This window comes from Andrena cerasifolii, chromosome 6 (assembly GCF_050908995.1).
Source record: "Andrena cerasifolii isolate SP2316 chromosome 6, iyAndCera1_principal, whole genome shotgun sequence".
NCBI lineage: Eukaryota > Metazoa > Arthropoda > Insecta > Hymenoptera > Andrenidae > Andrena > Andrena cerasifolii.
The window spans coordinates 17,058,731-17,083,458 of record NC_135123.1 but is presented as its reverse complement, the minus strand read 5'-3'; the positions used below and the strand labels follow the sequence as shown (position 1 = coordinate 17,083,458).

At 45.6% G+C, this 24,728-nt stretch overlaps 2 protein-coding genes across 7 annotated transcripts; both read right to left on the bottom strand.

Annotated features, from left to right (window-relative positions):
- Window positions 1-959: 959 nt before the first annotated feature.
- Window positions 960-24,233, bottom strand: Rhogap19d (Rho GTPase activating protein at 19D). 5 transcript variants are annotated; one of them, XM_076813579.1, is made up of 31 exons: window positions 22,873-23,034; window positions 20,321-20,382; window positions 19,529-19,741; window positions 17,224-19,453; window positions 16,967-17,053; window positions 16,416-16,673; window positions 16,254-16,322; window positions 16,065-16,182; window positions 15,766-15,873; window positions 15,169-15,274; window positions 14,990-15,073; window positions 14,654-14,866; window positions 14,166-14,564; window positions 13,917-14,081; window positions 13,459-13,839; window positions 13,237-13,381; window positions 12,682-12,809; window positions 11,667-12,593; window positions 11,427-11,568; window positions 8,524-8,825; window positions 7,503-8,387; window positions 4,372-4,569; window positions 4,086-4,272; window positions 3,853-3,992; window positions 3,421-3,524; window positions 3,091-3,310; window positions 2,790-3,005; window positions 2,504-2,712; window positions 2,235-2,421; window positions 1,437-2,159; window positions 960-1,402 (listed from the first exon to the last, which is right to left on the bottom strand). In XM_076813579.1, the coding sequence occupies exons 1-30, from the start codon at window positions 22,958-22,960 to the stop codon at window positions 1,449-1,451; spliced, it is 9,282 nt and encodes a 3,093-aa protein (XP_076669694.1). In that variant the 5' UTR covers window positions 22,961-23,034; the 3' UTR covers window positions 960-1,402; window positions 1,437-1,448. The 5 variants fall into 5 exon arrangements, with proteins under 5 accessions (XP_076669694.1, XP_076669695.1, XP_076669697.1 ...); XM_076813580.1 differs by lacking the exon at window positions 22,873-23,034 and adding an exon at window positions 23,228-24,233 and having other exon boundaries at window positions 961-2,159; XM_076813582.1 differs by lacking the exon at window positions 22,873-23,034 and adding an exon at window positions 23,234-24,233 and having other exon boundaries at window positions 961-2,159; window positions 20,321-20,377.
- On the bottom strand, window positions 4,576-7,483 carry LOC143369548 (mutS protein homolog 4). 2 transcript variants are annotated; one of them, XM_076813631.1, is made up of 7 exons: window positions 6,381-7,483; window positions 5,852-5,981; window positions 5,690-5,754; window positions 5,453-5,601; window positions 5,194-5,387; window positions 4,939-5,060; window positions 4,576-4,855 (listed from the first exon to the last, which is right to left on the bottom strand). In XM_076813631.1, exons 1-7 carry the CDS (start codon window positions 6,496-6,498, stop codon window positions 4,590-4,592), a joined length of 1,044 nt encoding a protein of 347 aa, XP_076669746.1. In that variant the 5' UTR covers window positions 6,499-7,483; the 3' UTR covers window positions 4,576-4,589. The 2 variants fall into 2 exon arrangements, with proteins under 2 accessions (XP_076669746.1, XP_076669747.1); XM_076813632.1 differs by lacking the exon at window positions 4,939-5,060 and having other exon boundaries at window positions 4,644-4,855.
- Window positions 24,234-24,728: the final 495 nt, after the last annotated feature.

The window sequence follows — 24,728 nt, the reverse complement described above, 5'->3', positions numbered from 1 at the left end:
TTCCAAGTTCCACTTATCATTCTATCTTAACACTATATTCGTTTTCTGGAGTCGGGTAGGAACAATCGAACAACATTTCAAGTTACATTATATTTGACAATCACAGCCGTCGGCTCGGTTTTCATCCATTACCAGGTCTCACCACGAGGAGGTTGCTGCGCTTGGATATCCGTAGAGAGATAGATGGAATCAAAGTTCCATCGATCTCCCTGTACCTGAAAACCTTAGCCTACCACGCCAAAGAGATGGATGGAAACAAAGTTCCATCGATCCCTTCGGTTTAGATATAGAATCTAGGGAACTGCCAAGCGATCACAAATGCGCTCGGTGCCTCCCAGACGACTCCTGTAGCTCCGATGCGACTCGTCAGGAGCAAACGCTTGACCTGACTCAAGCCGTCTAACACGGAAATTGGATAACTCGGACCGGGTGACTTACGCAGGCAGTGTACCAAATGGTACACCCCCTACGCCCGAAACTTTTCATTTTCGATAAGAACACCAGGGGATGAAACTGATCCACCCATACCGATTCCATGCTCAGTCACTTGCTTCCGAAAAGGGAAGCAGCGGTGACCTCCTCATCGCGGATGAGGAGCCAATAAACGAGCAACAAAGCTAATGATTTAGTGACTACTTGGCAATTTTACATGGGGCCTTAAATACTTCATACTATAATAAATTAGCCTAGGCTTCCTTAGATGTCTTCTGTCACTATCATTTTTCACTATCACTATCACTTTTCACTAGTTTTTTTTTTAAAGAGTAGGTATTATCTTATTAAGTCTCTTCCCCGCGAAGGGCTGAACCAGAAATGATGAAACAATCAACTGCGTTATGTTAGCAATGGCGTGGTCAGCCTGGAAGGAAATTAAGCAAAAGCTTATCGAGTTGATGCTGATCGAGAAAATTTCGGGCTGTAGAAGAGCACGCACGAGCATGCAAAACCATCGTAAAGATACATGAAGGAGAGAGCAGGGAATGTAGACCCATCGATGAGATGCATGACAGAGTGACAGAAGTCATACAAAACCATCGAAGAAATCGACTCAAAATTACATTGGATGATAAATCTATCCTATACCTGGGTTAGTCTGTGGTGATAGGTACATAAGTCCAAGACAAGAAAGCATTCACCTACTACTTTTTGTTGTATGCATTTGAATTTATTGTGGCTAAATGTATACATATGTATATGTATTAAATAAAATTATTCATGTTTGACATTCTGTTTAATCTGTCAGAATCTGTTGCAACTATTATTTAGCCTAGTGGAATTTATTGTGTAAGTCGTAAGAAAATTAACGATAAATGAACGTATGTAAGTAGGTAAGTACATATGTATACTAGAATTGCCGTGGAATAAAAGAAACGTGATGCATTGAACGCTAATTGCGAGCCTCCTGAATACATACTTATTCGTCATATTCGCTCAACTTTCCCACGGAGCTAGGAAGGCTCGAAATCGTCATCGGAGAGACAATATTCGTATAACGTTGGCGCCGACCTCTCTGTCGTGATAGACATTTGCATCGGTGATGATAATTCGTGCGCCAACGGAAACGACAGGACTGTTCCAGGACTGGCCATGGAACATATATTCAAATTGTTCGAGGCCGACGGTTGTCTCTCGAGTCCGCTTAAATTGTTTTCGGTTACCATAGAATCAACGGACGAAGAATTAAATGAAGTAATAATCGAGCGATAGGGATTTAAATCGAACGAGCCTCCATCGAAATTCCGAATGCTGCTTTGTTTCTGGAGCGGTTCGGTAGGACTCGGAATGTTGTTATACGATATTGTAGTTGTCGATGAATCGGGTATTTCTTCAAAGTCTGCTTTTGTTTCCAGTATATTTAGCTTGGTTGCATCGAAAGTTCCTTTGGAACAAACTATTTCATTGTCGGTCAAAGAATCATTCGCTCCACCATCTTTCTTCTTCTCTTCTACATGAATTTTCTTCTTCTTGCCGTTATTTGCTTCTTCTGCGGTCTCTTTCCCTGGTTTCTGCGCTTCAACTTTTCCGATGCATTCAAGGAGGTTAGTCACGCGATCTCGGTAAAATTTCTCCATCTTCAGAAGCTCGTACATCCGAATTACAATGTCGTAACAACACATTATTTCCGAGTCGTTGGATTTTGTTGTAACTGGATCAACAGTCTGTGGACAATGATCGAGTGTTTGCATAATGGAACTTGATCGATACAGAAATAGAATAAAGACTGTTGCTCATACCAATAATCTATCGGAAGCATATCTCCGTGCTTTTTCGGTGACCAGGTCCGGTAAGCCGGCCAGTTGAGCTAAAACGATACCATAATCGTCGATGGGCGCCACTCCATGTTTCACCCGATGAGTATACGTTAAACGATGAAAATCATCCGTTTCCTTTCCTCGCAGACTTATCGTTTCCATATAATGACTGAAAGCCAATAAACATTTTGTCCGCTTGCAGAAAGAAATAAACATTTACACACATCAAGCGTATGCGTATACTCGCGTACTTTTTCACGTTACAGTACACGTCCGCCAGTTTCGTTAAACCGACAAAGTGAGTTGCGGCAAAAACAAAAGCGGTCGTATTCGAAAGACGTTCGCATATCGCCCACGCGATTGATGCTCCTTCGTCGATAGCAGTACCTTTACACAATTCGTCCAAAACAATCAGCGAGGTAGATGTGACGGATCGTAAAACATACTGTGCTTCTTTCATCTGAAGAAGAAATACGATTGTGATCGTTGAGAGAGATAGAGAGAGAAATGTGCGCATTCAACGTGTAGGTGGCTAACTTCAAGGGTAAATGTGGAAGCATTGCATTCTATATCATCGCGAACTGCTATTTTACAGAATATGAGATCCGTTATACGAAATGTAGCCTTCTTGGCTGGTACGAAGCAGCCAATTTGTGCCATTATATGCAGCAATACGATCTGTTTAAGGTAGGTCGATTTGCCACTCATATTGGGACCGGTAATCACGTGAAAATTCCAATATACCGACGCACTCTGCAACATAAAAAAAGAGACCATGACCAGACCAGTTTTATGAGTTATTACCATATACCTATGAACGAGGAAAAAGAAATCTTACAACGTTATTGGGCACAGGGCTATCGAGACCGAAAGCTTCGAGCACTGGATGCCTCGAATCAAGCAGTTCTAATTTTCGGCCAAAGATTGGCTTCACGTATGTCTGGAGAGAACTGACCCGAGCAAGGGATATTAATAGGTCTAATTCTGCCACATCGGAGCTTAGTTGAAACAAACAGCTGATATATTCTCGGAGATTTTGTTGCAAGTCATTGAGGAGCCTGTATTTGTGTTTTTAACATAATAAATTGTTATCATTAGTGCCTTACAATAGATGAGATTCGCAATTGGCGAACGGCATGTATCTATGTATGTACGCATCGACACCTACACGTTACTCATTAAATGTAGCTCTTCGGATGCGATCTTGCACTGTTGGCTCAAGGTTGCGAGTGTGCTCGTGGTCATCGTATAAACACGTTTGCTTTTCCGTACCTGCGTCGAAACATCAGAGTCGTATTCGGATTGCTCGATGCGAACGCTAGTACCTACATATACATACCCTGATAACCATCTGTCTCCAGTCTGACATCAGATTGGTAGCAGGGTCTGTCTCTGGCATGAGAGCGCAGAGTCTGACGTCAGAACCGTAGCAGACGGCGAAATCTGTTGTCGATCTGCTGTCCATCTGACATCAGGCACTGCACCTCAGGCTCTGCGCATCAGAACGCAGCCAAATGCGGACACAGACGACTACGGTTCTGATGTCAGATTCTGCTGCCCAGATCTGGCTATCAGGGTATGTAAGTACTTACGTACTTACCTCTATGAATTCGGCCGGTGGATCAAAAGCTTCCGCATTCCAGTTGCGCGGAAATATCGCTTGAACGTGATAACCGAGCGACGCGTTACATGCCAAGGACAAAGTTAATTTGTACTTGGACGCCAAATTCTCCACCATAGCTATCGAAAATTCAAGAATCAATGTTACGCATATGTATGCGATATATGTACTTATGTATCGCGTATTGTGCAGTATGTATACGGATTACGAACATTTCATGTCATCGATCAATTCGCAGTATGTTTGCCGAGCGATGTCCAATAAATCGTTGATTCCAGCTTTGATGGCAAAGCAACGTTGCATATTCGAGGACGTGTATCCCGTCACGGATCTCGCATCTGGATGTATCGTATGAAGAATTCTTTCTCTCATCAGCCGAAATCGGGGATTCTCTAGATTCTGAAAGATATAACGTACGTAGGTACCTACATATGTGCGTGGTAATACCTTATACCAGTAGATATACGGGATAGGGAACTCCTTATATCTTATGCAAACCTTCCGAATCTTTCCAAGGATTTCACTCTCGCCGGCGGATAATGCTGCTTCAAGTTCCGGAACAACGTCCAACAAATTTTTCAAAAGTAACACATAATTCAAGCTTTGCTCCGCGCATTGTACGGTGTTTTCGTGGAAGACAGGTGCGGTGGATAATGCTACAAGTCTATCCGCGCCGTACAATCGCCGTACGATTGGCTGAAAACGAGAGCGGTCAGCTATTCTACAACGCAGAATTTTTCGAATGCAGGGACTGAAATGTTAACCTGAAGGATGGCTCTTAACGAAGAATTAGACACCAGCTCGGCGACAGAATATTGTCGTTGGAGGATGATGCTATTTTGGCACGGAGGCTGAAGGATGCTGGCGCGTAAAAGTTTTCGACCCATCGGTGTTGAACAATTATCCAAGATGCCTAGCAAACTAACGTTTCGTTGACCGCATTGCGACTGAACTAATTCCAAGCTTCGCGCGCTTTCCAGATCTGCGATTTTCAATAAAGTGTTCAACTAGAACGATTATAGCAATCGAAAAGGAAAGCAGCTCTCATCGTCAGTGCCAGAGTACCTATGCTAGTAGTGTTCGGCGATCCTTGAAATTCTATTTTCATCGATTTTGGGGTATAAGACATACGCTGCGCGTATTCAACGTATTTTAATAGAGCCGCTGCGGCAGCTAATGCATAGTATCTGCAACATATGTTGCGAACGAAATTTTAAAGGAAGGGAAATCTAACGAATTCGATAATAGCAGACACCTACTGTCGTTTGCAGAAAAGAATTGCCTGCGCGGCAACGTGTAGGTATAATCGAGAACGCTTACTTCTCCTTTACGAACAACTCTACGGACGAGTACTCGGGTGCGCAAAGAGTTCTTATTCGCTCCAATCCATTCGTGTCGTTGAAATGAATTCGGGATATTGGCGTTAATCGTAAGTTGGAAAACTTGTTTACGATCGAACGATAAAGTACATTTCTACTCGTGGCACGTTCGCACATCGTGTCTGGCATCAAAACCTGTAAAGTTTTATGTATAGGTACTAGCCTATAGTACTACTCTCATTGTCAGGCTAAAGACTTACTTCCGCTGGGTCGAACAAATACAATTTGCTCAACGCGCTCGCGTATGTTTGGGAATCGCTGATTTGACAAAGAATCAGGTAGGGGCATCGAATATCCATCGCGGCCATTCCGACTTCGGTCCTTGCCTCACCTCGACCTGTTGTTATCGCTGGTCGGTTGCAAACAATCATTATACCGTAACTACTACTCGATCCATGGTGGATAAGTACTTGATGCTTGACAAGCTTAACACTTACCCAGAACGTTGCCACCGGTCTCCAACGCATTTGAGCTAGGACCAGCGGTGCTCCTCGTGCCAGATCTAACCATTCGTAAGATCAAACAACAGTCTTAGCTCCTTTACGCAGCTGTGTTTTTCTCTATGAATTTTTCTATTGGCTCCGGTTTCCTCGACTTACCTCGAGACGTAGTTGCGCGAAGAACTAGGTAGGAAAGTGGTTGACGTCGTGGTCGAAGCTCGACCGCGTCCTCCGCCCCGATAGCTTGGAGTTTTCCATTGCTTTCGTAGCCTTTTGTCACATTCCAGTTCTGTATAAAATGATATATGCCGCGCGTAAAAATTGGGTGCGTTCAGCGGACTCAACCGTTACGTAGCGGCTCATTTTTCGCTGAACGCTACCGCTAGCGTTCTCAACATGCCTAGTGATCAGGCGCCATTTTTTTAAGCAGAGATAAAGGCCGGGATTCTCAGTTGCTTAAGACGATCTTAGTATTAAGCAACAACTGAGAATACCGCCGAAAGTCCGTTACTTTTACGGAACGTGTTGAGTTGCTACAAATATCCCTACCCTCTCAAGTGTCGTTCAGCGGTTCAGCGGAACGGTTGAGTCCGCTGAACGCACCCATTGATACGTATTACGTTCGAACCGGGAGAATACTTGTGTACTCGATAGCGATAGACGATTATTCCGGAGAATGGTTACGCACGATACTTTGTTAGGGATGGAACGGCAAATTGTTCTCGTATTCTGGCTCCGGCTCCGGCTCCGGCTCCGTTTCGTTCTCTTGGTGGTTGAAAAAGCTTCTCGTTTCGTACTACGTTCATTCTTTCTTTAGCTTAACAATTGACGACAATCAATTGACAATTCGAAAGTCCCGTTGCGACGCGTTTCGGCGCGAACGCTTCGAACAAATTGCAAGCAGCGCCATCTGTACTCACCTGAGTTCAAATGAAAGGGCGGGAATAGTTAGACTTGCGTCGAGTCTCTCTTTAAATTAGCAATATAGAAGATTTATTTACAAATTCGATACCTGTGTCCGTAATAGATGATACAGAGTTCCGTGATCGCTGGGCTTTCGACAGATTCAATAAATAACATTATCACGGTTGTTACGAGTTTAAAATAAATATCATTAGTTGGCCTTCACTTGCATTCACTTATTCTTACAAGCTACACACGCCCCATTCATATCTAACAGCACGCGCGCTTTGCAAGCGTAAGAAGATCGATCGTCAGGCTCTTGTTATACACCTTATTGGATTTGACGGTTTTCTTAGCTGGCTAATACGCAAGAAAGAAAGATCAATCAGCTGTGCCAACGATTAAATCGTTATTATCGTAGATAGGCGGGTGGGGCCATTCACGTTAAACGTACGAACAGTGAGCGTATCACTTCAAGTGGCGGGTATGCGGCTAAAATACATAAACAGGCAACTAAGGACGGTCGATCGAAATGGTCGACGACGTCGCGAAGCCTGTGCGATTCGATTGCGTTCAACCAAACACAAGCCTGCCTACTGCAAACCTCTCTTCTTAATCGGTTATTACAAACTTGCCGCGCTATAAGCTCGTTCCGTTGTATCATCCTGATAGTAACAGCAAGGTCGTTGTCGTTGTCCGTGTCGTTCCACGTTTATACTGCATACATGTATAAGGTATAAGGACGTTATATACAAAATGATTGCATTTCACACCGTCAGATACACCGTAACAAGTAGGTTGCGAGAGTAATTGACGCGTAGCGAAAGAAATGCTTCGTAAAAAATGAAAACGCGTATGTATAATCGTGACTGTCGTGAACGCTTTAGACGTGACTCTCGAGAGGTACCTTAAAGACTTTGGAAGCCAAGCTGGTATCCGGTAAAGATTGTGGACGAGCGTTTGTCACATTGAAGACGACGTTGCTTGGACCGCGAAAGCTGACCTCGATGAGAAAACTGGCGTCGGTAAGACCGATACGGCCTGTACTGAGATCCGGGGAACTCGTTCGGAGCTGACTCTTCTTCGGCCTGCACTCATTTCTCACTACCCTGTCGGCGGTCTCTGCTTGCAACTTGTTGTCTAACCAATGCACTTTATCAAAGTCCTTGGTACCTCCCACGGTGTGCCTGCGCTTGATAGATCGTTCCGGCATACCGTTCTTCCGCTTCAATTTCGTCGCACTATCCTTCCTAACCGACTGTCGTCTCTTGCTAATGTTACATTCGGTCTTCTCGGTTTTCGTCAACGATTCTGATCGTTTCAGCTTACTGTTCGGAGAATCCGATCTCTCTGAGTGCTTGTTCAAACTCTCGGATCGTTTCAGTTTGCCACTGGTCGGGGACGAGAGTCTCTCAACGGAATGCTTGTTCAAGCTCTCGGATCTTTTCAATTTCGACGAAGTATTTTCCGACCTCTTGTTCAAAGACTCGGATCTCTTTAACCGCGATCTCACCTCGAAGTTCGTCAGGCTTTCAAACTTTTCCAGCTTGTTGGAGTAATTCGCATCGTTCGTTGCCGCCGCTCTCCCGTTCTGCGTCACGTAGCATTCCTGCGTCTCGCTCGACTCCAAATTTGGCCCAATCTCCTCCTTACTGGATCGTAACTGGTCCTGCTTCGATTCTATTCTCCTTCGTACAATTGCGCTTCTATCATTGTCCGGTACATAGGCATCGAGGCGATCGATGCTGCTGTTTTCCGTTACCGACGAATCTGTATCCTTTTCCGGTGCATCCTGCGACCAATATAGAAATCTTTCGATAACAGAGTAGAATAAACTTGTACTGGAGTAGAATCAGAACAGATTAGATTAGAAATGAGGGAAAGGATGGTTAGCCTATATTATCCTTTGATGCGCTGTATGTACTTACGTCTTTCTGACGAACGTTTTGAGGCTTCTCTAATGACGATTTATGCAGACTCGGGTCTCGATAGGCTTCGATCGAACAGCAATCTGTGGATTGAACGGCCGCCACTATCTTTCGCTCGTCCCTTTCTTCTCGTAAACCTCGTAGGTTTCGTAAACTCTGCGAGTCTCGCGCTGACGCGATCTCCTCGTCGCTGAAAGATGTGTTCTCTGCGGCAGACCCCCGACCCGTTTGATGCGACGAATTTACCAGGGATCTCCACTTGCGATCAAAGGTAGTGGTCAAGCTGGTCAAGAGATCGCTACCTGCAACCGACACACAGATTCGTTTTAATTAAGGCACGTAAACAGATCCGAGTTATTATCCGAGGTTAGATTGGAAACGGAGGATTCAACGGAAGGCACACGACAAAGCATCGAATCGGTGGTGGTGAAACGTTTTCCAACAAACAATAAACTTGCACTCGATCGCGTAATAGTAAACGCAAATTGCTTGCGTGATAACGAGCTTAAAACGTTCGTTAGGGAGGCTTCGGTGAGTGAGGCAGCAGCTAAAGAGCTAATAACGATCGCATAAACGCATTCTTGTCACAATAGCAGCTTCAAATTGGTGTCGAGGATCGTCCAATGTATTCGACGCTCTAGTGTTTTCCTTTCTTCCTTCTCCTTTCCCACTGTTCCACTGCGAATGCGTTGCAACTTAACAAAGGTCAAACTCGATTGCAAGCAAAAGAAACAACAACAAAAAAACAACGAATTTAGGATAGAGGGCAAGGAGGAATTAGAGTATTGCAACCATCTCCGTCCAGTGTTTGACGAGGAAGGGAGAAAGGAGGCACGGAAGAATCGTCGGGAACGAGGACAGATCGCTAGCGTGCGCTTACTTTGAAAACGGTAATGGAAAGAAAGTGTAAAGCCATTCGGGTGAGACAGCCTTATTCGAATAGTTTAATAGCGATCGAGCAGTTTGTGACTTGGGGCACTCCGGTCTACAGTCGAAAGACTTTACCTCGGAGGAATCTGTTTAGAGTGTTGGAAGACAGTCCGGCCCCTGAGCCCGACACTCCTCGCGGTGATTGTTCGATGGGCTTGATACATTCAGAGAATTCGGTGGGCTCCGAGGCCGGTACTCCCGAGGAAGATGCAACGGATGTCGGTGATCGTCGCCCGACATCGATGATGTCGACACTGACCATGTCCGATATTGACTCTGGCACTTGCATTCGGTCTGGCATTGGCATTGGCATTGGAATTGGCATTGGCACCGGTAATGGCGATGCGCGGGCCGATGTCGTCGAGATGGGAGCAGTAGGGCTTGAGGTTCCGTGTAGGTGGGGTGATATGTACCACCAGAAACCAGTACTTGCCGTTTGCCTAAGTGTTCAACGCATTCGCTTCGTCATAAACGACACCCCGAGCTAACAGGCGCTAACAGCTGCTGATAGCGGCGAACGAGCCAGTGAACAAACGAGCAACCGTCGAATGAACACGGGTGAGTCTCTTGCCCCATCCCTTCCACCATTGTCATTCGTCTCGGTTACTTTTTCAGCTTTCTATACTTTCTTCGATACCTTCTTCCCTCTATTCTACATCGCTCGATCTTTTTGGCGGCTCGAGGGATGTGCGATCACGAGATGGTAAGTGGGTGCAGCGCGTCACTAGTCTTCCGTTACTATATCCGTATGCTATAAATCCTTACCCCTCCGGGGAAAAAAAATTGGGAAATGATGAGCAAGAAATTTGGAAATCATTCTACGGTTCACAGGGCACGCTTAAACTCAAACTCGTGTATCGAACCTCAGACCAGCTGGGACTCGTTTCTATACAATACAAGTACTTGATAGAACGAACATTTAGCGAGTAATTAAGCGCGTTTGTGATTAAGCTGGCAATTGGCATTCGGTGAATCAATTCGATATAACGTTTCTGTGACATCAGCTAAGAACGCATGCAGATGCGACGCGAAAACTCGTACCAATAATAATAATTATAATAATAATAATAATAATAATAATAATAATAATAATAATAATAATAATAATAATAATCGGCCGATATGTTTAGACTGTAAATGACGACGAAAGTTCGTACATAACTTTGGAACCACGTGCATAATCAACAAGAACCACGCTCGATCGAAGACGAGCGTTCAACTTGTTGCTTTCAAACGAAATCGCGCATGCACGGATAGAGAGAACGCGCAAAGAAGATCGTCCTTAGCTGGCATCGCGCCAACAGCTCGAAGCGTAAAACCTTCCCGCCGCACACGTACATGTGTACATCTGTACCTATACCGAGAAGATCTGAACGATCATCTTTGCGAATATTCAATGTGTACAGCCTATAAACTGGCAACGTGCATAAACCACCAAATTAAATATAGCGTTTAACGCTCCATTATTCCAGCGCCGCAATGCCGCTAATCGTGTGTAATCGTATCGCAACGCAGAAGAGCAAACCAACGCTAATAAAACAAAAACGTACAATGATCTCCAACTGTCAACGAAAAATCAAAATCTATCCCACATTCGACAGTCACTCGTACGAATCATTTAGAAAGTATATCTGAGAAATATACCTAGAAAGCTTTTTGTTAATGGTTAAAATCTTCTGAGCCCATTGCAGAAAACAAGATCCGGCTACACTCATCGATCGTCAGTAGCGACGTTACATAGAGAAAGATATAAAGACAGTGAATAGATATATCAACCATCAACCGAATAGCGGGATATACAGTTTACAATATATTATATCGAGAACACTTGGACACGAGGCGTAAAGAAAGGGTAATGGGTCACACACGGTTTTCTCGTTTCGCTCGTATGCGCGGGGAATGAAATAATCAAGACGGCGACGACGACGACCACCACACGTATTAAGGAGAACGAACAATCAGTCAATACTAACCATCGTCCGAAACATCGCTGTACAGTGGTTTTCGTTGTTGTTGACTTGGCGAGAGTGACGATTGGGAAACATCCTGTGCCTCGTGCAAAGAATCCAAGCTGCCGCAATGGACGGGTACAAGCGTTGAAGATTCTAATACCGGCTATGGATGTAGAAACGCAGAAACATATTTAGAAAACACCGATTTTCTGTTACGGAAGTTGAGGATTATTTTATCCGAGAATCGGGAGTCGCACTTACCTCCTGGTCAGTTTTCAGTTTCTTTATAATTGTATTTGCAACGGTTTCTGGGGGAAGAATCGTGGAAGGTTCGTCGGAAAGTTGCGAGACTCGTCTAACGATAGTAGGCTGTTGCTGTACGGCTATCGAGAGAGGTGGAATTCGCGCAGTCGTGCGAGATCCAATATCGAGGATGGATTTATCAGTAATCCTGTCGTTAAGGGTAGCAAGTCGAGCAGCCGATGAGAGGTAAGTTGGCGTCATGGTAGTATCTACTATACTATCGAGTAGATCATCGTTCTCCATTTCACGTTTCGCTAATTGCCATTCCATCTCGATCCGCCGTCGCTCTTCTTCCCTTTTCTCGGCTTCGCGCCTCTGTCGGTTCTGATCTCTTTGCAACATTGCCTTGGTTTCTTGCTCAAATCTCCGTATACGTTCTTGGGTAGTGGCGCTCAATCCGGCATACGTTCTTATCGTGACCTCGTCGTTGCTCTGTTTGGTGTCGTTCGAAGCGCTAGAGAGCGTCGAACTCGCGTCGAAGCAGCTCAGGCCAGTCTCGCTAGAGAGTCGTGACGACTCGGAAGCCGACGAGACGGTCGAGCGATGAATGGGTTGAATCGGTTGAATCGATTGAATCAACTCGCCCGCAGGAGGATTCAAATAGTTGTTCTTTGACCTATCAGAGAGTATGCTGTTGTTACTGCTTATCGTGTCGCCCGTATTGTCGCCGACAGAGTCACCAACAATTCCACCATTGCCGGCAGTAGTAACGCCACCGATTACCGCTGCATCGATCGGCGACGACCGATCAGATCGATCAGCGGACCGACCAGATTGATTTTTATTCTCGTGCATCAAAACGATCTCGCTGACCGAACACTGTCGCTCGTTCAGGGCCATGCTTCGTCGATTTGACATACTTTCCGCCTCTTGTTTCGCCTTATACTGTAATCAACCGGACCACGTACAGAGCGATCGCATCTAATGCACAGTGCACAATACCTTCAAAAGCAGAGATTAAACGGATATTAACCTTATCCGTCTCGTGGTGACTCTCGTTGTCCGTTTCATCCTGGCCTTTTCTTCTTCTCTGTATTTTCCGATTAGCAGCGGATATGATGGAAGATACAATGTCCTTGGCAGATGCCATTTCGCGCACTCCTGTTGTATTGAAGCGGATGTAACAGAAGGTGAACCAGATGTAAAAGAAATGAAAAGAAATCCTTGTCAGATTAAAGAGATAGAATAATATATCTAAATGGGTAAATCGATCGAGTATCGGTATTGATATTGGTATTAGTAGTAGTAGTAGTATTAGTAGTAGTAGTATTATTATTAGTAGTAGTAGTATTAGTAGTAGTAATAGTAGTAGTAGTAGTAGTAGTAGTAGTAGTAGTAGTAGTAATAGTAGTAGTAGTAACATAAGCGACAACAGCCACAACAGCAGCAGCAGCAGCAGCAGTCGCAGTCGCAACAACAACGACGACAACAACAGCAGAAGAAGAAGCAGTAGAAGGAAACAAATAAGTGAAATTTAACAAACACCTCCCTAAAAGATTTGTAGGGAAAGATTAACATTGTACCGTACCTTCAACCTTTTGAATGTTGTTTAACAAAAGACTGTGATTATTGCTCGCGGTTGGGTCGATCTCACTATTGTCAGCCGGAAGGCTAAGATTAACGCTGAGTCTACTTAAATCGTCCAAATCATCGTCCGAGAAGAACCAGTCAACCTACGACACGATAACGAGTTTTCATTAACATGGATGCCAAAAGGCAAGACAAGATCGTTAGAGAGTTGAATACGTACGTTATTCAGCAAGCTTTCAACAATCCGACACTGATGCGACATATCGGTGACCATAGTGACCATATTGTCCCTCGAACCACTCGCTCGTACTAAAGTGGGACCGAATACGATGGCTAAATTTTTCGCTTCCATTTTATTCACTTCGCTATGCTCGACTATCCTCTTTAGATGAAGCATCAAGTATTTCAGAGTCTCGAAATGATGTTCTGGAAGATCCCTGAGCAGTTTTCGTATCGTTGTCATTCTCCTTTGCGGATCTTCAACTTTATCGGCGTCGATAAACATAGGATACAACTCTGCCGTAAGCAACGAATCGGGAAGTTGCCGGAAGAAGGATTTCAATAGAGACGATATTACGTTTACGTCGCTCCATCTGGGATCCTAAGGAAGCCGGAAAGACGAGAAAGAAAGTGAATAATCCAACAATCTTGTTCACCTGTAGAGTAGATGGGCCTTACCTGGAGATTGATATTTTCAAATCCTTTATTCACGCTGTCGGTTAAATGTGAGATAGCGGCAGTGTTACCAGGTACTCTGTAAATACCAACGACCTCGAGGCCTCTAGCTTCCACGATACTCGTGCACATTTCCACGATCAATGGCACGTATTCCGAAAATGACGACTATACACAGGGAAGGAAGGTAACCGATCAGAAACTGATACAAACAGATATCCAGTACATTCGCTGTACACGAGAGAGAATTACCGATGGACAAAGTTCAAGCGGCACTTTAAAAGTAGCGCCCTCGGGTGGTAGCTGTGTTGTTGGCGAAGATGGAGATCCGGTTTGTCCGTGCATTCTTCGCAGTTGCTTCGCGACTCTGCCTTTCCATGTCTTGGTCTTGGGGGATACCAAAGTTTCGATCGTTTGACTAGGCTTTCGCGTCTTGTTTATCGGCGATTGACCCGTCGGAGATCTATTCCTGAAGGAAGTGAGTTTCTTGATACCCTTGTGCCCTGGAAGAGGGCTTAATCTTTGCCCGCCGCTGCTCGATACCGCCACCGTACCAACGCCCCCTATCGTCTGATGTGTTGCCAAACTAGTGGTAGGACCTGGAGTTTGCGGGACAGCTTGTTGCTTCAAAGTGCTATTGTACGAGATCTCCTGAAATGGAAAGGGCGCAAACAACCTTGAACGGTAAATATAATTGTAATCCGTGACTCGTAATCGCACTCGGAACGTTCCGAACTCACGGACGGCTTCTCGGCGGCAGCATGCTCGTGTAGCGCTCGTAACCAAAGTGCCATAGACGCCGCATCTTCGGTTTGAAGAAGAACTTCTGCACTCGGATTCGCTAACCGCAGCACGTGTTTACGTTTCGTGTAATCCTCCGCGATATCCACTAAGGAACATCTCACGTCCACGTTTTGTGTCACGCTTTCGCCATCGTTGGCCAACGAAAGACTCTAAATCATCAGGCAATACTAAATTAAATACACTTGCTTGAGTGAGCACATGTACGATCCGTTTTTATGTTGCCCCCGCATTCGACACGGACGGACGAACAAACGAATAATCTTGAAAATCACCTGATTTTGACGATCCTTGTAAAAGAAAAGAATCGGTCCACGAAGAACGCCCCATACCTGTTTCCACGAGCGGTCGGAGGATCGCTGGAACACGTGATTAAACAGAACGCGAGTATTAAGTAAGGGGTGCCGATGGGCGATGATAAGCGATTACAATAAGCTATTACAAATAAGTTTACCTTGCCATCGAGCACCGTAAATTTAACGTGCAAAGGACCCTCTCGTTCGACTTGTTCGATATCTTTCACGATACCCGTCGCTCCTCGACCGGTGCAGGTATTGCTGCTGAAAAAATTCCCAATGCGGTTTTTTCATACAGCAGTGGACATCGTTCGCGCGATTAATTAGTTACTCGACTAATCGACCAATCGACAAAAACCCAAAAAACTTCTCCTTGTTCAACCAAGCTAACTGGCGGCCAATACGAAAGGAGCGAACATTTCGTTGTTTTTTTTTTTCGATGCCTTGGAACAATTCATTTACTTCGTTGTCATTTCCAATGGCGGAATTTTTCAACCGAAGCGTCATGATAACCATTATCAGGTACAAGCACAGCGACGTACAGAGGAACGTGTATTAATACGAATCTACAGACGTGATCGGTTAATCGATATCGGCGAAGCGGTTAAACCGGGCGACCAGCAGCACGGGGCGGGAGAGGAAAAGGGGGGCCAGTGACAACAATGCGAGTACACGAGAACACGAGAAAACACCGGAGAAAATATGTTTGTGGGATGCAGCATCTTCGTGCTTCGTTCAACATGTACTATCCTCACCGATAAACATTTCTGTTTAAGGATGTAGACTGAGTTACGTCCTCGAAGATGCGTCGTAGCGATGCTATATCGTTTGCAAACAGCGGTAGCCGCCATCTCTTATGAATGCTGAAAATATGTACGGATGGAGGCAGAACTTGATGTATACTCGCGTTAAATAACTACGCAACAGGCAGATGTTCCACCGGCCACCCCTTAGTTGACCATATGGAGATCATGCCCGTAAACCCAAGAGAACACGCGATATACGCATCACGACACATGGACGGAATCGTTTCGAAAGCTTGCGTTTAGCTCACCTCCTGGAAGCGTGTACAGGCTCGGAATCGCTCAGTTCTAAATCACTATCAACGTGCATTCGTTCGCCCCAAGTTGCCTTCAAGTAAGAGACCCTTCTCGTAGCACGATCTTCATCCGCTGAAACAACCATGGGACGCTATTCATCTTCCGGAGGCTCAACAAGGCCCACCCGAAAAACATTCACTCACCGACTTGCGCGTTCTTTTGTCGCCTGAATACAACTCCGTTACTGTGCGCACCGTTATCCGTTATCCCACCTTAAAATAAACGAATCATCAATAAACCGTAATTATTACATTCAATCGCTGCTTACTCGCTTAAACGCGTTAACGCGCACAACTTGCACTAACCACGTTCTGCTTCGATGCTTTGCGCGTAACCATCGTGCCCCCTAGAAGACCCTCTTCGGATATTTTTATCGTCACTAGCGGAGCTTGTCGCATCGATGTACGTCGAGTTGTTGCTAGTAGTCTCATTCGCATTCCGCGCCCGTTCGGCATCATCTTGTTGCGACCACTCGTGTCTACCGGTTTGCGAATTACCACTTGTCGATTCCCAAGATTCTGTGCTGTTACTGCGTATTCTCGTCGTCCTCGGACTCGGCGTTCCTACCAGAGATTAAATGAAAATGTCGGATAAGGTGCACGGCTGTTTTCATGAACTTTCCAAGCATAAAATGTTAGTAAGTGCTGAACGTTGCGCTGTCAAACACAAAAACGCATAGGGCTACGAAATTTATGGTGCTTCGTCGGGGAGCAGAGATGGCAGCATGAAAAGGAGCGCAGAAGAGCGGATGGGTGGTTGTGTGTGTGTGAGAGAGAGAAAGAGAGAGAGAGAGAGAGAGAGAGAGACGCATTTGCGGAACACAGCATGAAAAAACTCGGCTGCCTTTTCCCTCTACCTTCGATGGGTTTGTAGCCGGCCGGTGGTTCACAATGGATACGTCTGCTTCCCACAGGTATTATCCTGTTTCCTTTTAATCCATTACCTAGATATCCAGAGTAATGCATTAAGGACAGATTGCATCCTGTCGAATGGTGTGAGAATTCTATGAAATACACAGGTCCTCGAGTTGCCCGGCTATCAAAGTTTACCTTTGCCTCGCCACTATCCCATTTACGCGCGACCAAGTGAAATAATAAGAGTGCGAAAACTTACCAGAATCCAGGGACTTGGTTTCCCTGGTCGCGACGGGCGCCCTTCTTGGTTCTTGAGCTTCTGCTTTCGATTCAAATTCTCTCTTTCGAACGGCAACATTCGGCACGCTTCGCTTATGCGACAATCTCGAGAGTTCGCTTTTGTAGAGACTGGTGCGGTCACCGGTGGTGGTCGGCTCGTCGTCGTCGTCGCTGAGCAGCCGACCCGATTCGAATTGCTTGGCGCGCTTCGACACGACCCGAAGGCCCTGGGGAAGTGCCGAGAACTTGTCGTTCACTTTTTTCTCTGGTCCCGGCGAAGAAGGGAGGGAAGAAGCACCGTTCCTCGTATCTTGTGACTGCTGACGTTCGTTGGAAAGTAAGACCGCGGTGCTCGTGATATTCTCGTGTATCCTCGACAGAGTTCCAACGAAGCTCGACTTGCAGGTGTTTCGATAGAGTTGCTGCTGATGCCTGTCGGCCTCTTTCGCGTCGGATCCGTCGAGGAGATGATCGTAAACGGAAGACGAACATGGTCGATCGGCAGTAGCCTGTTGCTGTTGTTGTTGTCGCCGAGTATCCTCCAGTGAACGCGCTGCATTCAACGTTTCATCGGTCTGGTTGTTCCGAGATTCAGGATATTCGGCTTCGACAGCTGCGTCAGTCTTGAGTCTCTGTGCGCTCTGATTAGAAGAGGAAGATATATCCAAAGCGAGGTGGTTTGTGGTGAAATTTTTGTCGCGAGCGGTTCTCGGAATTAACGATTGTTGATCCTGTCGCGGATCGTTTGGAGGCCAGATTTGCTCCCGAAGTTTCTGCGGCCTTGCGTAGAACTCGCGCGGAATTGCCGCTGAGCCGCTGTTTCTAATAGGAGATTCGAGCTTCTCTTCTGGTAAAAACCAACCAATCGGATGGCTCGGCCTTCGCAAGAATTCTTCCTTTTGCTCGAAACTTTTCCGAAGTCTCGTCATGATGATGGAGTCGTCGATGATCGGACTCCCATCGCCGTTACAGCTGGTGTTTCGCGTTTCGTTCAAGCTCCCGTATCTACCATCGTTCCTATACCCATCGTTGGCTCCATTCCCGAGCCGGATGGAAATGGAATCGTAAGAAGGTGGATCACCGGGGCGTATCGGAGAAGAATCCCTTTTAGAATCGATGCTGAATCTAGAAGCACCGGGGTCGCAAGATCTAAGCGCATCCGTGCTAGCGTAGCTGGATGCCTCCAAGTTGTTGTTGATGGTCGAGCTAGCGGTACTCCCTTCACTTGCGCGTCGCGATGTCACTCTTCTCGTAGAAGGACGGTAAATGGGCACCTGCGGTTCCGCTCGGGACAAAGGATATCGCGTTAAGCTCGGCTGCTGCTCCAAAGCTTGATAATACTGTTGGTGTTGACGTTCCTCCGCACTAGTTCGAGCCGGCTCGCCCAGCCGCACGCGCTCGTATATCGGATCCTTAATTCTGTCGTAAATCTCTTCGCTATTATCTCTCGAATAGATGGAATCGGGACGCATTCTGTCGTAAACATCGTACTTCTCGCACGACTGCACCCCAATCGAATTTGGACCTTCTTTCGCGGATTGATGTCGGTCTTGTGATTTTACTTTCTCATCCACCGACTCGTAACGGCCAGCTATCTCCGGAAAGGGTTTGCAACGATGCATCGTGGTCCTCGTCGCTGTCGTTGTTGCCGTTGTCGTAGCCAGTATCGTTGACTGCGTTTTATCATTTGAGCGCGAAGGCTGTTGGTTTTCCTTGGAGAATTCGTTGAACCGGATCTCCTGGTCTCGATACAGGACGAGGCCATCGTCCATCGGCCGATCTGATTCAATTTCTAAGGTCGAAATCGGCATCGAAGTTGGCGCGGAGCAAACCCAAGATTGCCTTGTCCTTGGCGACAACCCCGGAATCATACTGCTGACGGAACGGCGTTGCCTTTGGCTACTCCTGTCCGGAGAACGTAATCGCGGTCGTTGATTGGTCTCGGGATTGTGAGCGGTTTCGCCGAAGTACCTCTGCAAAATGTCGTCCTCCTTCGAGACAACGAGAAGACGCAACCACGGCCCTGCTTGTTGGATACGTTGAACCACTTTAGCGTATTGCTCGCCACGCGTTGGCTTGCCATCGACGGAAACCACCCGGTCCCCCGTTCGTAAGCCGGCTTCGGCTGCCGGAGAATTTCCGCGAACCTGCTTCACGAATATCGTGTCCATCGGCTCTTCGATTCTCGTTCGTTCGTGGCCGGGCAACATCTGAGGGGGAAAGAGTAACGTGTTGTAGAGGGCGACAGAAACACAGTCGATTTCAGTGTAGAATAATTTACTTACGCAACAAGACTCTGGGGGGTAGACGATGAAATGACGCAGGGTGAAACCAAAACCATTCTCGCCGCGACGTAATAGCAAAGTTCGCGGGCCACGAGGCGGGGAATCGTCTCGTTGTACGACCCCGAGCGCTGCCACACCAGTACCAACTGCTGCCGCTGCTACCGCTGCCAACGCTGCTACCGGTGCCGGGGGTGGAGGTGAACCGTGTTCTCTCTGCAACGCATGTACATGTTGCATACAACACGTTTCATTCGAGGAGCAAACTCGAATGCATATAATATGTATTTACGTAGCCGTGATGAGTACAGTGTACCGCGAGTATCCAAGGGGATATCGGGCCGTAAACTAACTTTATTCGTTCTTTCTTCTTACAACTACACGAATCAACTGGTTACTAGATATATCGCACGAGTATAGCACAGTGCAGTACATAATACATATCTGTCGACATTAAAGCGACAGAAGTCTGTTGGCTTTTTACCGAAACAGAAGGGAGAAGAAAACTTAAAAGAGTCGGAATCGAAAAAGAGACGAGTCGGTCGAAACGAAACCAGGTAGATTAGATAGGGTCAAGTAAATATGTACGTATGTACGAGCCTACAGGATTACATATCAAGTTTCACACTTGCGGAAATTCGGAAACCGAAAAATTCGAAAACAGAGAGGTCGCGGTGATTGGACCGTTTTGGTTTCTTCCCTATCGACCCGTTTCGTTTCAAGAGCGAGTCCCCCAGCTTCGTCCACTAAAATAAACCGAATCGAAATTTGGCACGATCGCTTAGTTTTACGTACCGTGTGCGCCTGGCCGATAAACCCTTGGGAATTATTTCGGTCTTCAGCCATCGTGTCGTCTCCTGAAACCGACCAATAATTTAATATAATTGTAAAATCATATTATCATCAAGGCGCCCTCCAATCGGCGGAACTTGAGGGACTTGAGAATTTCATCCCGCTGGAACAACGCTGATTAGTCACCGAGTACGGATACAAGTATACGTATTTACATATGTATACCTAAGTACGAATACGAATCTGATTCGGTTGTTTTACCATTCGAAATCGAAACTCATCGCTTTGCGATGCATTCCAATACATACATCTGCAAACGTTTATGATATTTACGGCTTACGACATTACATCGGGTTCCGCTTTCAGTCGCGTACCTACGTACGAGTATTATACATATACTCGTGTATTATTATACACGTATACCTACACGCAGGTACACAAGTCGGAAAGTTGTGGGAGCCATTCTACTTTCTCTGCGACCCGACATACTTTCTTCATATTAATCACGGTTCAAGAACATATTCTTGAAATTTCTTTTCGTATCTCAATTCTATCTGACCGCGCGACTTGGTACGTAATAACGAGGGATCGTTCCTATCGAAAGTTTTCCTTCTCTTTCTTCTTTCTACCGTGTTATCGCCTTCCACTATACGTAGATATGCTACATACATATGTATAATATCGTTTCCCTAACGAGCCCCTAAATTGCACGTTGCACCGACTCTTCTAACCGGTTTCCCTATCTATTCGGCAAGTTTTGGTCGTCGGATCGCTTCTCAGCGGAATTAAATTAAATGATCGCGACTGCAGATAAGAGATAACCCTGGCAGGCGTAATGACTACGCGTCAGACATGGAAAATTATGAACGCCGACATCCGACATCTTCGACAGTTTTTTCCCATTCGAATATGTACACGATTATAACGAACAACAAATACTCGTGTCCCATAATAATCGAATGCTTTCGGTATCTCCGGACGGCTAACGCGTTCGTCTTCTTTTGTCCACTGCATTCCATCGTATACTCTTCACCGTACTTCGAAACTTGGATGGCAACGGCAAATCCAATTACCACGGTTTCTGGGAAAAGATCATGTAGGTACTCGTAGTTCCGCGCGCAATAGACGCACTTTTCAAATATCTAAATATAAGCGGCGCAGAGCGGTCGACTATTGGCATCGTGGTCACCGAAATACGTACCTATATACGCACCTATGTATGTATGTATTCAACTTGGCGCTCTTCCGTTTCCAGCATGCTCGCAAAACCAGATAAGACAGAGAATTTGCCGACTCGTATTATTTTTCGTTTCCAACTACCTGTATATATATATATATATAGAATCGATTTCATAGGAAATTGATATGCTCACCCCTGGAAGATGAGGGAAAGTACAACCGAACAGTGCTATCGACAGACGAGCCAACTGCTTGTACGACCAACACCCGCAATTTTCACGATCAAACAACGACGAGGTAGCAATAATGCTCCGCGCACAACCCGCTGCTTCGGGCAATAGTATCCCCGTATCGCACTGGCGACAGCGATCAACTCTTCGAACTCTCCAAGTGTTTTTGTCGTTTCCAGAATTTTTAACTTGTTTCTCGCACTCGACGCCCGTCTCGTGGAACAAACGTGAGCCAAACATTATCGAAACCTAACGAGCATAGTTTATTAAAGTTTATGCGAATGTAATAGCATCCAAGTAATTGTGTATGTATGGATATCGAAAGAAGCGAGTTTGTGAAAAATCAGAATAAGTAGAGTATTGTCAGGCAAGAGTACGCACTTAAAGTTTGGACTTCCCTAAAATCCTTAGTAGTGCAATAACTACTATCCCTTATTATTCGATAGGCAGTGACATCTTATATAAAATAAATATTTCCAATAAGTGTTAAATGCGAACTTTTACCCGATATATGGGGCAAAGGTTCGCGTCTTATGGGGTAAAAGAAGGCAACGAGAAATTTCCACAAGAGTGTTTTATTTTCCTGCATACAATAATTGTGGTAATATAGCAAAACGACTAATAGATTACAATCATTTTTTTTTTAATCAAGATAACAGTAATAGCACGTAACATTACCCCCACCTTTATAGTTTGCGCAGGCATCAGTCTTCTGGAGGATCAATGTGTTCTTCTTCACACGCAGGACAAATTAATTTTTCCATAGATGTCGATGGTTGTTTTGTTCCTTTCAAAAATTTTCACAAGTAGATGTTATTTTTTGGATTTTTCTTGCTTTTCTAATTATTTCTTTGCACGTTCGCATTCAGATTTTCTTTTCATCGCTTCATACACTTCAATCGAATGTTTAAATGGGGTGTTTGCATTCGAACTCTTGCCCCCACAGCTACTGTTTAATCGCATTGTTTAATCAATCCTGTTATCTGTGAGGAGAACTGAAAACTTCTATTAGTACCTTTGAGTAGAAGGATTTCAGCCTTTTCCGGCGACATATTAATTAAAATATTTACTGATCAATTTATAGGAATAATATTGCTTCCTAAAAATGAGAATGTTACATCAGAACGTATCGAATCCAGTACTTACCGCATTGTACGATAACAAAACGAAGCACAGCTACACAATTCGACACTGGTGACTCTACCTTGATTGACAATTCACTGTCAATCACCATTGGCAACTGCCACAACTCATTCAACAATGAAATTCGCGTGGTGGGAACTTTTACCTACGTCTACTCTACACGAATTTAAAACACACTGACCTGGGCATGCGCGCACCCGTAATGGGTGGTGGCTGGAACGGAAGGGGAGGGGGCAGGGGCAGAGGTAACGACACGACGATAACGACGATAACGACGACAGCGACGACAACCACGACAACGACAACAACGACGATGGCAGCTAGTACAAAAAATAAAAATAGTACTGCACCTATTTACATCGAGTACGCACCTCTGGTCGCCTAAAGTGTCGTGCGTTGTGTGCTCGCAGCGCCTCCGTGATTGGTTCTTCGTCTTCCGCGATGCACGGATAAATTGACTTGTCCTATGATATTGCAATCGTTGCTTTGTTTCTCTTTTTCTTCTCCGTGGCTAGAAAGTTCATCCGCAGCAGCCGTACACGGATGAACTAAAGAGAGAAGCCGCAGTGAATGCGTGTTTGGTACTGCGCTCGCCGTAAATGAAAGTCTTTCGGCGGGCGACAAGCCGCTTTTTCGAAGGCATAATCCGTTTCGATGAGCGATTATCAGAACCACCGTTGTTATCCTAGTACTTGGCTTGTGGGGCACATGACTCGGGAGCGGAACATCCGCGAGAAGACACCACGCACGAACACTCTCGTAGCCTGCGCGCACATGCACGTATCGCGATATCTCTTTGACACAACCGTGTAACCACCTTTTCCTCTTAGCTTATGCGGAAGCTCGAAAATAAATATGTAGCACTAGGCCGACCGACCGCCCGACCAGCCGTCACGAGAGGAACACGCACGTCAATCCAATCGACGCTCCAATTCAACAGCAAGCGATAGGTTAGTTTGCCCAACTCGTACAAATTGCTTCTCTCTTCTCTGTCTGTTAATTTCGTGAAATAAAAAGTGTACGCGCAATCGCATTAACCGTATCGTCAACTTTAAGGCGAAAGTGGCACTTTACGTTTATGGCATAATAGGATACGATACGATACGGCACGATACGACACGACACGACACGACACGGCACAGCACAGTAACATGGCGGTCTAATAGAGCCGAGTATACCAACGATAAACCAGCTCATGAAAATAACCACTGCAAACGGACGAATACTTGACTTTGACGTTTACAAGGGTATGCTTGCGCGTTGTCGGATATTTTAATTTCCACCAATTAAAAAAAAAAGGTCTCAGGAAACGTTCTAGTTGCGCCGGCCATAACTACGAGCACGAGCCGTCTTCCTCTTCGCTTCACCACCTCACCCCGCAACCCCTACTCCTCGCCGACGACGCCGATCCAATCCAGCCATTCTCCCACCACTTTTTCCTTCTGGTCATTCTTCCCGGCCCCGTTCGTTTTCCCAACGTCACTCTCTCACTCTCTCTACCTTTGCTCCTTTCACTATCGCCATCTCTATTATCTTACCAGCGCGTACACGCGTTCTCTACATACTAACAAGTTGTTGAAATATACCGAATGCCGTTAAGGTCACCCGCACTTTGACCATATACCGCTTACCCAATGCTACTTTCTATGCTTTCTGTCGGTCGATTTCGGAAAATTACCATTTTCGTGTCACGTCCAACGATATCCGCTCAAAATGAAATAAGAGTGCGGCGCCCACCGGCGGAAGGAATTAGAATTGTAATTCTGATAAAGTATCAAATCAACAGACGATGGTCACGTCAGGAAGCTAATAATTCCCCTTCCCTCTCTACCCATCGGCACACTGAGCGACCATGTCTC